The following is a 15969-nucleotide window of genomic DNA, read 5'->3' as shown; positions in this document are numbered from 1 at the left end:
TTAGAGGATCTCTTGGATCATTCGTCACTTCGGTGACTTGGTTAGACAATCTCTACTTGAGTCAATGATCTTTGGAGGATCTTTTGGATTGTGGTGACTTGGTTTATTTGTCACCCTGTAGGTAGAAAGACTCAGATCTTTTACCAAGGCACTTGTAGGTGGTTTGGTTCGTCCTTCCCCCCATAGGTAGGAAAACTTAGATCTTACACCAAGGCACTCATAGGTGGCTTAGTCGTTCCTCCACCCGTTGATAGGATGACTTAGATTTTTTACCAAGGCACTCGTGGGTGGCTTGGTTCGTCCCTCCACCCATCGGTAGGATGACATAGATTTTTTACCAAGGCACTTGTGAGTGGCTTGGTTCGTCCCTCCACTCGTCAGTAGGAAGACTTAGATTTTTTACCAAGGCACTCGTAGGTGGCTTGGTTCCCTCCACCTGTTGGTAGGATGACTTAAATTTTTTACCAAGGCACTCGTGGGTGGTTTGGTTCGTCTTTCCACCCATCAATGGGAAGACTTAGATTTTTTACCAAGGCACTCATCGGTAGGAAGGCTAAAGACTTAGATTTTTTACCAAGGCAGTCATGGGTGGCTTGGTACATCCCTCCACCCGTCGGTAGGAAGACTTAGATTTTTTTACCAACGCACTCATAGATAGCTTGGTTCGTCCCTTCACCCATCGGTAGGAAGACTTAGATTTTTTACCAATGCTCTCATCGGTGGCTTGGTTTATCCCTCCACCTGTTGGTAGAAAGGTTTAGATTTTTTACCAAAGCACTCATGAGTGGTTTAGTTTATCCCTCCACCCACCGGTAGGAAGACTTAGATTTTTTTACCAACACACTCATGGGTGGATTGGTTCATTCGTTCACCCGTAGATGACTTTGGTCATCATCCTTCCCTCTTGGGGATGACTTTACTTTAGTCATCATCATTCCCTCTTGGGTAGAACTTTACTTTGGACCATCCTCCTGGAGGTGACTTTGGTCATCGTTCTTCCCTTTTGGGTAGGACTTTACTTTGGACTATCCACCCGTAAGCAACTTTGATCGTCCGTTCACCCGTAAGTGATTTTTGTCGTTGTCATTCCCTCTTAAGGATGACTTTACATTGGACCGTCTACCCATAAGCAACTTTGGTCTTGTCCTTCTCTCTTAAGAATGACTTTACATTGGACCATCCTTTCATAGGCAACTTTGGTCGTTGTCCTTCCCTTTTAGGGATGACTTTACGTACCGTCCACCCGTAGGTGACTTTGGTCATCTATCTACCCATTGGCAACTTGGGTCGTTATCCTTCCCTCTTGGGGATGGCTTTACGTTGGATTGTCCACCCGTAGGTGACTTTTGGTTGTTCGTCCATTCGTAAGCAAATTTGGTCAATGTCCTTCCCTCTTGGGGATGACTTTACGTTGGACCGTCCTCCCATAGGTGACTTTGGTCGTTGTACTTCCCTTTTAGGGATGACTTTTCGTTGGACTGTCCACCCGGAGACTTAGGTCATTGTCCTTTCCTCTTAGGGATGACTTTATGTTGGACTGTCCACCCATAAGAAACTTTTTTTCATCCACCCGTAGGCGACTTTGGTCATTGTCCTCCCCTCTTGGGGATGACTTTACATTGGATTGTCCTCCCATAGGCGACTTTGGTCATCTATCTACCCGTAGGAAGGACTTAGCTTGCTATGTGGATCTAGTGCCCGTCGGCATTTTTGAACGTTAATTAATCCTGTAAAGATGAGAATTATGTGCCTGTTATCATCTTTGATCGTCAGTCCATCCTATAGGTAGGACTCAGTTTTGGATGAGGATCAGGTGCCTACAAGCATCCTTGATCATTGGTCCATCCCCTTGGTAGGACTTAGTTTTAGATAAGGGTAAGGTGCCCATAGGCACCCTTGATTGTCGATCCATGCCATAAGTAAGACTTAGTTTTGGATAAGGATCAGGTGCCATTGACATCCTTGATCGTCGGTCCATCTCGTAGGTAAGACTTAGTTTTGGATAAGGATCAGGTATCATTGGCATCCTTGATGGTCAGTATCCTTGGTCATCGATCCATCCCATAAGGATGAGGATTAGGTGCCTATGGGCATCCTTGGTTATCGATCCATCCCGTTAGGACAAAGATTAGGTGCTCGTTGACATCTTTCGTCATCGATCCATCCCGTAGGTAGAACTTAGTTTTGGATGAGGATCAGGTGCCGTTGGCATCCTTGATCATCGATCCATCTCGTAAGTAGAACTTAGTTTTGGATAAGAATCAAGTGCCATTGGCAAACTTGATCGTCGATATCCTTGGTTGTTGATCCATCCCATATGGATGAGAATTAGGTACCTTTTCTATTGCAATCAATGATTCTGTATGGTCCTTCCCAATTAAATCCTAAATTTCCTTGTGCAGGATCCTTTGTGGCTGTGGTCACTTTCCTCAAAACAAGGTCCCCAAAGATGAAGTGTCGAGGTTTGACCTTGGCGCTATAATGTTTAGCCATGAGGTCTTGGTAATGGGCCATTTGTTGTTCAGCAATCGCCCTGATCTCATCCAGTAGATCCAAGTGTAGACGGATCCCTTCTTTGTTCTTCACTTCATCATTCTTCCCTTCCTAGTTTTTAGCCATGAAGTCTTGCTAAAGCATTGGCACTTGTCGCATGCTTTTATGTAGGATTGGGCATTCTTCTGAATAGGAAGCCAATAGTTCCCTGCTCGTACAAGCTTGTAGACCAACAATCGCGCCCTCGAGTGGTTTCTACACACCTCTTCTTGGACTTCCCTCATGACGTAGTCTGCTTCATTGGGGATTAAACACCTTAGGTATGGTTAGGAGAAACCTCTCCCATCAGCACAAAGCACCATGCCCAAACTTTCAACCTTCTAGACGCATTGTGGTCCTCTAGAAGCATCCCATTCTTAAGGTAGGAGGTGATTGGAATCGTCCAATCAATACCTACTGGTATTACTTGTATTTCCAATTCCTCAATTTCAGGGGAGTGTTAGGTGAAGGATAGTACTTGACAATCGATAGTCATGTGTTCAGCAGATGCAGCCTTGGCCAATCGATTAGCGTGTTCATTTTCTTCCCTTGGAACTTGTACAAATTCTGCTGCAAAATTTTGATATTTCTATCTCTTGACAAAGCTAAGGTACTTCTTTATCGGCTCTCCTTTGGCTTCGTAGTCTTCGTTGATATGCCTGATGACAACTTGGGAGTTGCTATGGATGATGACTGATAAGGCCCTAGCTGCTTTGGCTAAGTCAAGTTCCATTAGTACAGCTTCGTACTCAGCTTCATTATTGGTCGTTAGGAACTAGAGTCGGATGATACACTCTATGACGTCCCCTTCAAGAGGTTGTAGGATTACTCTGATCCCTCTAGCATGTCTACTGGATGATCCATCTATTCAAACCTTCCATGGGGTTACCCGCCTTCCACCTTGTTCATTGTAAATTCTGCAACGAAGTCAACTAATGCTTAGGCTGAAGGGTTGGTTCATCTAGACTACTATGGTATGTGCTTTGAAGTATGGCCTAAGCTTGTGGGCCGCTGTGATTAGAGCGAAAGCAAACTTCTTCATGGGGGGATATCTTTCTTCTGCTCCTCTAAGTGCTCAATTGGTGTAGCATACGGGTAATTGCACACAATCCTCCTTTCGGATGAGAGCTGAACTGACAGCCGTGGGGGATATGGCCAAGTAAAGGGAAAGCTCTTCATCGGGTTTGGATTGACTAAGGAGTGGTGGAAATGCAAGGTATGCCTTCAGATCCTCAAATGCTCTTTGGCATTCGTCGGTCCACTCAAATGCTTTCATCTTGGTCATCCTTTTCCTAGTGATCATTCGTCGGGGGACGATTGTTGTTGCGTTTGCCACCTCCTATTTGTCATTTTGATTACCCGAATGTTGTTCGTTCTATTGGCCCAACTTTTGTTCTAGCTCATGATTCCATTGGGTGAGTCGTTCAACCGCCATCGAGGGTTTGCATTGGCCTCTCCAAGGCATTGGGCAGGTTTCTAATCTCTTGGTTAATGGTAGCCATTGATCATCTAGACCATGCAACTCTTTGTCTTAGGAGAGGTGATATGGCTGATCACTCGTTCCCCATAAATGGCGCCAACTAATGATGCACAAAATTGACAATGAGTTGATTGTCCATACATGGGCCAATAGGTGTACCTAAAACACAAAAGTGAAGAACCAAACAGAGAGTACTAGTGGGGTACCAGCCAATGACCCCTCCGAAGATTAAGTCGGTGATGGAAGAATCTCCTAAGAACTCAAGAGCGCAAGAGCTAAGGAGAATTTGCATACCTTGAGAAGTTTAGGGTTTGGTGCTTATATAGCAGTGGAGAGCAGACACGAATCCCTTGATGTGTGGGGTTTTCTTATGGAGAGGATATGAAGTTAAAGGCCCTGGGATCTTAAGGCTTCTCTTCCCATATGTGGAAGATTTAATTGCATAGTAAGGTCTTTGGGCGTGGTGTGCAAGTTATTTCCACGTAAAGGCATATGAATAGGGAGCACACAATCCTACATGGAGTTTGGAGTAATCTATTGTCGGGGGAGGGGAGCTCCTGGCCCGTCAGTCTTCCAAATTGATGGGTCAGGAGGATGCATGACATCCCTCGATGGATCCCTGATGACGGAGTCAATCGGCATGGTCACGATCCGATGGGTCAAGAGGATGCGTAACGGATCCCTGATGATGAAGTCGATTGTCATGGTCACGATCCGATGGGTTAAATATGCTGACGACCCCTTGATACATGACGACTGTCAAGGCGGAGTGTGTCGCATGGTGTCAGGGAAGGTACCTGACGATGCTTTTGGTGATCAAATACTCTTTTGGTGAACTCATGGTGCTTTTGGTAACCGAAGACTCTAGGGTGTTAAAAACTTTCTAGATGGTGAAAATATTCCCTATTAGTACTTAATGAGTACACATCAATACTAGAGTAATATTGATCTCCCAAATTTTTACAACAAGAAATGCTAACCAACTTGTAGTCATCACTTTCCAAATCATAACCAATTCCAAGACCAATGAATGAAAAATATCTACCTTCATTAAGTTTGAGTACCGGATAATCAAGTTTTGGGTACTCCTTCAATTCACTAATAGTAGGATTAAATAAAAAGATTGTGTCTCCAACTTCAGAAGCATTTAGACACAAGACACCATTACATGAACCTACAATTCTAAATGGTGCATAACCATGTTCCTTAGATGGAATAGTTATATTAATGACCTCGCAATACGTTTCATAAGAGATCAAGGATATCGAACTCTTACCAATAAAAGTACACCTTGGCGTGTGATAGCAAGATAGCCATTGTTGCTGTGAACAAATTGGTTCACATGCTTGGTGATGAAGATGGGGTCTTCAATAAGATTACACTATGATTTGCAAACACACTTAAATTGCAAGAGTGATTTGATGGGCAATCTTGCAAATTGATGATGCACTAAAATTGTAAATGAGCTGATTGTGCTTAAACACTCCAATGGGTATCTGAAGAACAAGAAACTGAGAACCAAACAAAAAGCTAGGGATTTTCTGCGTACCTAGGAGAAGAGGAGGTCTGATGCTTATATAGTGGTGAACAATTTATATAGTGGTGAGCAGCGAACCAAGATCTCTTGAATGTAGAGATCTTTCCTTGCAGAGAAGATCTGGAATTAGGGCTCCAAGATTTTAGGGTATCTTTCCATATGGGTAAGATATAGGCGTGTAGTAGGGTTTCCATGTGAGGATATATGTGTGGAGACTATGTAAAGGGTTGTGGGGCCTATCATTTCTGCTTATCGGTGTGGCCATCCGTTTGTCATTATGCAAGTGAAGAGATGCAGGCCATCCGTTCGTCGGTATCTGCTCATCGCATGTTCATCCGTCTAAACCTTAACACGACGAACCCGAGGAGCACTTATCATGACAGACCCAAAGCCTTTATCATGACAGGCTCTTGGCCAGTGGGCCTTGTGGCTCGTTCATCAGGATGGTGGAGATGGGATCGTCAGCCCCTGTCCTCGCTAAACGGAGAAAAGAGGGGCCTTTTGTCCAACAGAGTCATTGGGATGGTTCACTAACAAAAATTCCTGCGGAACGAAAATACCCTTATCACAAATATTTCCATTCATAGACCTTTAGGAAGATCATTCAACATTGCACTCCACATCTCCATCTATTTGTATAGCTTTAAATTGTGAAAGAAAAAATGAATACGGGGGGGAATGTTTCGTTTTATATATATAGGCTTAGGTAGGGTTGGAGTATGTTCGTTTTTGCATGGCTGTAGAGGTCTACTAACTACAAAATTTTGGATCTAGTTTAATTGTTTTTCCCTTATCTCTCTCTATCTAATATTATTTGTTACAAATTCTCCTCTGAAAATTTCTATGAGTTCTATCCACTCAAAGGATAATTTAGATGGCTTGTTGTAATCATCAAGGAAGCTAAAACTAATAAAATAAGAAAATAAGAAAAGCTTTTTTATTTATTGACATATTCCGAATTTTTGTTTAAATTGAATAGAAAATAAGTTAAAATTTTTTATGTATTAAAGTACACTTTTGCCTTTAAAATTTGAACTTGTTTAGCCTTTCATATTTGATTCTATCTATTCTCACATTGGCATTAACATCCATTTTCATTAGTTATATAACCATGAAATACCAGATAAGTGACGTCCATTAAACCACGTTACCTTCATATAATGTCAAGTGTCATAAGATTGCTAACATAAATGAACAATAAGATCAATATGAAAATATATATATATATATATATATGAATGACTTATTCAAAATATAGATATATATATATATATATATGAATGACCAAAATAAAAATTTTGAATCATAAATTATCAAAAGTACCTAATAAATAAAGGGTTGTGTTAACGGGTACCGTAAGGTGACTATTAGCATACTACTTTATGTCAGAATTTTTGTCAGCCACCTAACTTTATATCAGTATTTTGTCAATTTTATAGGTTTTAAAGTTAACTTTATACAATTTCTCTCCTTTATATAATTTTTTTATTAAGTGAGACTCACATTATATTAAGGAAATCGACCAAGGCCTAACGTAAAATACACAAGCCCATTAATATCAACATGACCAAGACCCAAGAACGTAAATAAAACGAAAAGTAAGGGACATTTCCGTCATTTTAGAAAGCGGAAAACCTACGCTTTCACATCCGCTCTCCCAATAATTTTTTAAAAGTAAGATTTAGATTTTCATCATTTCCCTCCAATTCCAATTCCCACTCGCACTTTTGAGTTTTCATTTTATTTTATTTATTTTTTTAAAAAAATATTTTTCCCTTATCCTTAATTCGATAATCATTGTTAAAAAAAAAAAAAAAAATCATAGAAATAAGAAATTTTCCTTAGAAGCAAACAAGATATTTATAAATCTATTACTCTCGTTTCTAGGGTTCTTCATAGCCTCTGTTTGTTTCCCGAGAAAGTTTCAAGTTTCTCGTGTCAGGTATCGAATCTGCTTCTCTCTGTTTTAATTTTCTGGATATTATTAATGTGATTCTTACTGTTACTTGCATACTTCAGATTTCTTGTTGATTGATTGTAGAGAAAGTTTATCTAGTTGAAATTAGAATCGAGATTTCAATTTTCCTTCTTTTTTTTTTTGGTTACTTCTGTTTTAGATCTACGTGATTTCCTCTACGATTAGGGAGGGTTTCTTTCTCATTAGCTAGATCTGTTAATTGAATATACAGAAAGCGAACTTAAATTGTTAATTTTGTTGGAAATCAAAACTGTAAAAGTACATTTTTCTTCAATTGTTCTGAATTCTGATGCAGCCAAAGAAGGTTATAGTTACAGTTTCACTCTCTGCTTTGTATGATTTTTTTTTTTTTTTTTTTAGGGTTAAATTGATAGTTTTTTTTTTTTTGGTTTCTTGTGTCAATTTTCTTTGTTTTATGCAAAATATATACACTTTCAAAGACAATGTGAATTATAAGGTTTTGGGCTACCCGAGTCCTTTAAGAACCGCTTTCATTTGAATTGTCTGTTGTTTTTCTCTCCATATGGTTTGAATCTGCCTTCAAATCCCACACTCCCAGCTATCGAATTATCAAAAAAAAAAAAAATTTGGGAACGTCTTCTTTTTGGGTATATCTAGATTGGTTTGGTTGTGGGGATATAATTGATTTGATAACCTTCTAATGTGTATATAAAGTAGGACTTGTTAATTTGAATCTCTCTCTTTCACGGGCCTATTGTTAACCGTCCTAGTAGATTGGTTCAATAGCACTAACAATCTGTAATATGTGGCCTTCCATGTCCAAAATTTACATTGGGAGTAATCTTCTGTATGGCCATTATGAACCTTTATAGTTTTATATATAAATGTTTGGGCAGGGAAGTATTAGCACATTTAGTGTAGTTTTCCTCCTTTTATTCCCAAAAAAATTTTTGAAAAATGAAATTCATGTGTTTTGGTATTTAATATGGGAAATGATTTTGTTAACCAGCAAGCTAAAAAATGTTCTCACCACCACTGCACATTTGGTATAAATTAGAAGAACCATACATGTCATTTTCTATACTGATACAAACCAACTGTTTTATTGTTATATCATTGGCATTTTCTTATTTGCATCACATCTACAATCATCAGTGTTGCTGTTATTGTGAACACCATGGCCAACTCATGGCAGGCAATCCACCATAATTGCCATCACTGCAGCTAACCACCAACACCACTTTAACCATCACTATTGTCACAAAACTAACAGTACCCTTCATGTGAAGTACTCAAGTACACATACTAAATTTATTGAGAATTCTGTCAAAGCTTAAACTTGATTGCTGAAAGTAGTAGAGTAGTTCTGTTATCTATAAAAACAAAACCAAAAAAAAAAAACTAGTAGAGTAATTTTGTCATTGATTCAAAAAAGAAATTTATTTTTGATTATTTTAAGCAATCTGTTTTGCTTATAAATTAACATGCTTGAATAAATGTTCTCCCCTCCCTAGGTGTGTTACTATATCTTATTTTTGTTACACTTTAATGAATTAATTATATACATGGTTCTAGGCTACTTTGGCATGGATTCGGCAACACAAACTTTCCAACACCGCTCATTGCCAATCAAATTATGGCCCCCTAGCCAGAGTTCAAGGTTGATGCTTGTAGAACGAATGACCAAGAATCTTACAACTCCATCCATTTTCTCGAGAAAGTATGGCCTGTTGAGTAAAGACGAGGCAGAGGAGGATGCCAAACACATAGAAGATATTGCTTTTGCAACTGCAAGCCAAAACTTTGAGAAGGAGCCAGATGGTGATGGGAGTTCTGCAGTGCAAATTTACGCCAAGGAATCAAGTAAACTTATGTTGGAAGTTCTTAAAAGAGGCCCCAGAATAAAGGAGGATAGAGAGGTTATGATAGCTAATGAAACAATCTTTGATATATCTGGAGGTCGCAGGGCTTTTATTGAAGCAGACGAGGCTGAGGAGCTTCTACAGCCATTGAGGGGACCAAACTCATATACTAAGATTTGTTTCAGCAATAGAAGTTTTGGCTTGGATGCTGCTCATGTTGCTGAGCCCATTTTGTTATCCATTAAGGATCAATTGACTGAAGTAGACCTATCAGATTTTATTGCTGGAAGACCTGAGGCAGAAGCCCTCGAGGTCATGAATATATTTTCTTCAGCATTGGAAGGTTCTGTTTTGAGATATTTGAACCTTTCAAACAATGCCATGGGCAAAAAGGGTGTTAGGGCATTTGAGTCACTTCTAAGGTCACAGAGAGATTTGGAAGAGCTTTATTTGATGAATGATGGTATCTCAGAGGAAGCTGCAAGAGCAGTTTGTGAACTAATTCCCTCCACTGAGAAGCTTAGGGTTCTTCATTTTCACAACAACATGACTGGAGATGAAGGGGCGCTTGCTATATCTGAGATGGTGAGAAGTTCTCCAGCATTGGAGGATTTCCGGTGTTCTTCTACAAGGGTAGGCTCTGAAGGGGGAGTTGCCTTATCTGAAGCACTAGGGACTTGTGCTCATCTAAAGAAGCTTGATTTGCGTGACAACATGTTTGGTGTAGAAGCTGGACTTGCTTTAAGTAAAGCTATATCAGTCTTTGCAGATCTTACTGAGGTTTATTTAAGTTACCTCAACTTGGAGGATGACGGGGCAGAATCCCTTTCCAATTCTCTGAAGGATTCTGCGCCATCACTTGAAGTTCTGGACATGGCTGGAAATGACATTACTGCCAAAGCTGCTGCTTCGTTAGCAGCCTGTATAGCAGCAAAACAATTTCTCGCCAAGTTGAACTTATCTGAGAATGAACTGAAGGATGAGGGTGCAATTCTGATCAGCCAGGCATTGGAAGTGGGCCATGTCCAACTAAATGAAATTGATCTCAGTGCAAATTCAATTAGAAGGGCTGGGGCAAGGCTCTTGGCACAGGCTGTTGTGCACAAACCTGGATTTAAGTTACTAAATATCAACTCTAATTTCATATCTGATGAAGGGATTGATGATGTTAAGGATATATTTAAGAATTCCCCTAATATGCTTGGGCCTTTGGATGAGAATGACCCTGAAGGAGAAGATCTTGATGAGGAGGTTGAAGAGGATGGTGCTGATAATGAGGATGAATTGGAATCAAAACTCAAGAACCTTGAAATCAAGCAAAATGAATAGAGTTTCTTGCTCTATTACAGTAGCCTTGGGTGGATTTGCTTATCCAAACCTGATTTGCAGTTATATGTTTCTGTATTAGCTAGTCCAGCTGCATCTAGCTGAGTGTAATAGGTCTATCTGTGTTAGGTTAGGTTGGAGACGTCCATACTTTAAGAAAACCCCCTAGCTTAGAGTTAGTTTTCAATATTGCTGATTGAAATTGGATCTTTGTGGGCAGTATGTTATGTTTAGTAGGAGGTATACAGTAATTTTCTTTTCGGGATGTTTATGTTAGTGTTAATGCAATTTGTCTTTACAAATCTGTTCAAGTCTAAATATGTTCTTTGCATGGATATTACTGTGTAGTGATTATCAAGAAAAGGCTGGTATATATAATGGGACTGAAACTTCAGTATGTGAATGGGTCAGGTAATATCAGTCCTACTGTTAACTCAACTAGCAGGCTAACTCCAGATTAAAGAGACCTCTTATCCATCTGTGCTCGTGATTATTACATTGTTTTTTAGCTCTTGTGAATTGGTTATGATTGTAGTCCTATTGTTGTATACAGTTTGTTAGCTTGTTGCCTTGCTTATTAGGATAGTTTGCCAAACGGGGTGCTCATAGTGATTAGTTTTTTTGGCCTTTTCCTAATAAAGTACTAACTCGATCAATGTAACATATGACGTCTGATTGTTTTTAAGAATCTTCTCAATTAAAAATTTAGACTCGGTCTAGTGTTATAATCCGATTCAAAAATTTCAAGCTCCACTTCCTTTTCTTTCAGAATACAGAATCAATCTTTTTACACAACAAAAGTAACAATAGTCATATCATTTTATCTACTTTCATATGATAATTGAATACATTGATTCTTGACAAACTATAGGAATACGCAGAGAGAGAAAAAAGGGCATCCCATATAGCCTTGTAAGTGGGTAGATATAGGTGCAGTTTGATTGATCATACAGCCACCGGTACTTTGAGTGATTCTAATATCTTATCATCTATCTCAAATGTTATGGGCTTCTTGTCTCGTCCAGTCTTTACATACTCATCAAACCGCTCCTTCAAATCTTTGGGAAGATTTGTGGTGCCCTGCCAACCCAAAATGTCCTTAGCAGCTCTTGGTTCTGCATAAAAGTGCTGCACAAGATATGAATTGTGTAAATTATCTAACAGTTGAAACAGTTTCAGAAGCAGAAGTCAGGACCCAGCATTCAGTGGGTCCATTCAGGGGACACTCCGCTAAACATTTTATATGTTTGATCTTTCTCTCTATTTTTCAAATTTTCTTTATCATTATGGTTATCTTGACCCTAAATATGGTTGTTAATGGGTGGAATCATAACATACTCTCTCAAAAATAATTTAATGGCGGGTAGAAGAAAAGTCATTACCATGTTCCGGAAAGGAAAAGCTTTCTTTGCATCAATTCCAACAGCTTTGGGATCATAATGAACAATGTTAACAGGACGACCAGCAGCTTGAGCACATAGTTTGGTCATTCCATCCAGAGTCACTGCACGGTCACTTACGCAGTTGAAAATCCTACTATTTGCAGCATCCGGTTTCTCAACAGCAAGAGTAAGCATAGAGGACAAGTCCCTAACATGAGAGATGTTTGTGAGTTGCATTCCAGAGCCAGGGATTGGAACTGGCCTGTCCCGGACAATTCCTGTGTTAGTGAGTGAGTATATTGAGTTACTGTACTTTCTGTAGAAATAATATCAAGATTATGGAACAACAATAAGTGGAGGATATATTGGTACTGAATATTAAGTTAAAACCATTCTAAGAATCATCCAAATCAGATCAAAACTGCATACTTCATCTAGGTAAGAAACAATCAGGCCTCATAAAGTAAGGAATGACTAATATTCATGTATCAGATATCTTACAGGACATCATGAAACATTAATAACTAAAAAAGTGCATGGGATTATACACTTACTATCAAAGAACCATTCCTCACAATCTTTATTGTTTCCAGATCCAATCATGTATTGTGGACGGAATATTGCCCAAATACCGAAAACCTCTGCAATGTATTTCTCCACTCCAACATGACCAGCATCAGCTTTAACTACATCCTGTTATAGTGAATGTTTTTATTTGGTGGAGGAAATCCAGGATATTTTAAATGCCATTGGGATAATAGATATACAACGTACCCCTTCGACATGAGGAAGCTCATCAGTTAGCTTATAGATTCCGGCACTGCTGATGAACAGAAATTGCTTTACACCAGAACTCTTGGCCCAATCAATCACAGGCCTATGCGTGAAGATTGATGTTAGCATAAATGGATCACAGATTACATATAAATTAATTTTTTAAATTATCTTTTGCTCTATATTTAAATAGTACATTTGGGTTCAATTACTTGCACACTCCTAGATATTAGTAAGAACCAATTATACTAAACTACCACAAACAAATTTTCCCTTCAGCGTTGGGGGATTGAAAAAGGCATAACAAAAGGACATTGGAGCTTGGCATGCACTACAGTGATGTAGAACATATATGCTGCAAGTGTGATTGATTAAACAATATGCAGTCATTTTTTAATGGAAAAAAAATAACTTATGCTTGAGTTCCTCCAACATGATTCAAGGATAAAAGTCCTATTACCAACATAGTAAAACATTGCAAAAAAGAATTTGTTTTAACTTCACATCATCCTCTATCATGGGCATACCCTCATTTCAAAAACAGGAACTCAAAATGTGGAAAGTCTAAAGTAAAAATACTACATACTAACTTTGAGGCCCCAAACAGAACCATAATCACTATTGCCTTATTAAGGTCCATTAACTTCTAGAAAGCATAATGCCAATACCAATCTTCCAGTTCTATCAAGTAGGATACCTAACAACTTTACAATCAATATAGCATACCAAAACTACATAATTCAAGATTTGAGTTTCAAGAACTAAAGCAACAAACCTCACAGCATCCAAGTCCTTGCCATTGTTGTCCAACACCACATCAAATGCTGCTCCTCCCACAACCTTCCCAACTTCTGCCGGGTCCCCCCACACTGTCTTACCTCCAGCACTCACAATTTCCTGAAATTTTTTCAGATAACACAAAAAAGTTTCAATTGTAAAATAAAGAAATTCACCATATATACCTATACCCATTACAAATCACTAAAAGCCATATTAGTCAACCAACAAAAATTAAGCACAGTTCCTTAAGTGTTGTACCTCAGTTTCCCAAATTAAACTCAAACATATGACTTCATTGATTTTAATTGTCTTAAATGAATATAAAACATTTTTATGTGGAATTGAATCAATTGATCAATGTAGTCATGGAACCTAATGTACAACACTCTACCTAAAGTGCGATTAATGTGAAGTGTGAATCTTTGTGCCTTAGTCATGGAACCTAATTGTACCTGAATTTTGGCCTTGGACAAATACACACACATACACACATAAAGTACAAAGACATATTAGTGATGTAATGCAAAGTGTAAATCTTAACTGAAAATCTGTTAAATGGAGGCTTCTTCATCTTGTCAGAGCTCTCTTCACCAACAGTAAGTATTGTGACCTCATGGCCAGAACCGAGAAGCTGTTTTGCAAAATAAAAGCCAATAACCGCATGTCCACCACTATTGGTATTAACTATGAGGACCTTCTTTTTCACCTCAGCACTAGCTCTGACACTCAAGGCAGAGAGAGCAAAGCGTTTGGAAGGTGTGGGGTATGTGAGAGAAGATGGAGTAATGGAGAGGGAGGAAGAGAGAGCAGAGGAGTGAGACAAAGAGAAGCGGGGAAGAAGAGGAGAAAGTGAAGGTGATGAAAATTTGGAAGGTGGAGAGGAGAGGAGGAGAGAGGATGAGAAAGCAAGAGTGGCCATTTTTTGTGTGTACTTTGGTTGTATGAGAACCAGCGGTTTTTTTTAACTAGATAAAGGAAACAAAAACCGTCAACCGGCCTCTTCAATGACTTCCTTACATGACAGTTAATTTAACTTCCGAGTCAAGGACTTCTTTTTTCTAATGTTGTTTTCTAATTTAATTATTATTATAACTAGAAAGGTTCTAAGTTTCTAACTAAGGCTAGTCTATTGCTCGTTGAAAACTATTTCCAAACCCTACTAATTATTTGTTTGGATACCGTTTATTACTGAAAACTGAAAACATTGTAACGAAATAATTTTTAAATGTATGAATAGTGTCATAGGACTCAGTTTTAAAGTTGATTTTGCTGAATTTCATACTTGCGGGTCCTGTGAACAGTGCACTAGACCCACAAAAATGAAACGCAAAGGCAAACGCAGGGCTATTTACGCTATCCAAACTCACACTAAGGCATAGGTTTGGCCAGGCCTTTGAGAATTTCTAGAAGGGCTTCTTCATCCAAGTAATTGATTTTGGTTGATAAATATTGGTAGAACTAGATATTTGAACAATGGGATTTGTGGGAAAATGGGTTGATTTAGTTTTATACGAAAGATAAAGTTTAGTTACAAAATTAGTTGTAACCTAAGACTATAACTTTACTCAATAAAATAAACATTGCTATATATTTCAAAAATCTAACCATTGAATTACATGTTCTTTACACTTTAATACACATATCAAATTTTGTGTCAATTAGTTATTATTTACTATATAATTTATAAGTTTATATTCTATGCATAATTTTAAACTACAAAACTTGCAATTTCAAAATTTTATTGATAACATAACTATTGATCTTTAATTTTTTGAAAATTTTGCAAGTATGAAAGATATAAAAAGAAGAAGATATAGACTACTATAGGGATCCAAAAAAAAGCCTAGGCCCACTTAGAATAGTGGCTCCCGGTTCTTCAAGCCCAAAACAATAAATTTGTAAAAAAGTGGGCTTTCCGAGTCAATAGAAATGCTAAGTAAATTACAAGCTTGAGGACAACAGGACTAAAGCAATTAACATGAACAAAAAAAGCACAAATTTAGTGTAAATTCTTCCTTGGGCAGGTCTGAGGATAGATTTCTCATTAATAGTTAAAGCTAATATTTTTACAGTCGGATCTTTATTTCTCTTTCTCTTTTCATTTGTAAATTGTCCATCCCATTTTCTAAAGGGGTTCCTTTCCTTATATGGTCCTTTCCATTGCATTTCAACCCTTCATCTGTACATCTCAAGGAAATAATTTGGATGTTTGTCCCATCAAGACCCTTCTAAAAGTGGTAGAAAGAGTTGTGAGTTGTGAAGTCACTGTTTAGGTGTCTTTTCCTCATAAATGTGGTCTGCTCAGTTGATGCAGAGTATTGAATGTGGACGTGATGGCTAACTTCCCAAATATTTCC

At 38.4% G+C, this 15969-nt stretch overlaps 2 protein-coding genes across 2 annotated transcripts; one reads left to right on the top strand and one right to left on the bottom strand.

Annotated features, from left to right (window-relative positions):
• The first annotated feature begins 7211 nt into the window (after positions 1 to 7211).
• LOC111985423 (RAN GTPase-activating protein 1) lies at positions 7212 to 10980 on the top strand. The gene is made up of 2 exons (XM_024017071.2): positions 7212 to 7491; positions 9064 to 10980. The coding sequence occupies exon 2, from the start codon at positions 9075 to 9077 to the stop codon at positions 10677 to 10679; it is 1605 nt and encodes a 534-aa protein (XP_023872839.1). The 5' UTR covers positions 7212 to 7491; positions 9064 to 9074; the 3' UTR covers positions 10680 to 10980.
• Positions 10981 to 11409: 429 nt separating this feature from the next.
• Positions 11410 to 14564, bottom strand: LOC111985422 (chloroplast stem-loop binding protein of 41 kDa a, chloroplastic). Its single transcript, XM_024017070.2, has 6 exons — positions 14154 to 14564; positions 13608 to 13729; positions 12833 to 12935; positions 12613 to 12751; positions 12059 to 12336; positions 11410 to 11804 (listed from the first exon to the last, which is right to left on the bottom strand). The coding sequence occupies exons 1-6, from the start codon at positions 14529 to 14531 to the stop codon at positions 11622 to 11624; spliced, it is 1203 nt and encodes a 400-aa protein (XP_023872838.1). The 5' UTR covers positions 14532 to 14564; the 3' UTR covers positions 11410 to 11621.
• Positions 14565 to 15969: the final 1405 nt, after the last annotated feature.

This window comes from Quercus suber, unplaced genomic scaffold (assembly GCF_002906115.3).
Source record: "Quercus suber isolate HL8 unplaced genomic scaffold, Cork oak 2.0 scaffold_35, whole genome shotgun sequence".
Lineage (NCBI taxonomy): Eukaryota > Viridiplantae > Streptophyta > Magnoliopsida > Fagales > Fagaceae > Quercus > Quercus suber.
The sequence above is the reverse complement of the archived record's forward strand: the minus strand, read 5'-3'. Positions and strand labels throughout refer to the sequence as shown.

Excerpts from the sequence above, each read along its gene's own strand:
- LOC111985422 (XM_024017070.2), bottom strand. The coding sequence starts at position 14,531 with ATGGCCACTCTTGCTTTCTCATCCTCTCTCCTCCTCTCCTCTCCACCT. Across the intron at positions 13,730-14,153 it reads CTCCATTTAACAGATTTTCA|GAAATTGTGAGTGCTGGAGG; the intron begins GTTAAGATTTAC and ends AAAAAATTTCAG. Across the intron at positions 11,805-12,058 it reads CTTTTCCTTTCCGGAACATG|CACTTTTATGCAGAACCAAG; the intron begins GTAATGACTTTT and ends TATCTTGTGCAG.
- LOC111985423 (XM_024017071.2), top strand. The coding sequence starts at position 9,075 with ATGGATTCGGCAACACAAACTTTCCAACACCGCTCATTGCCAATCAAA.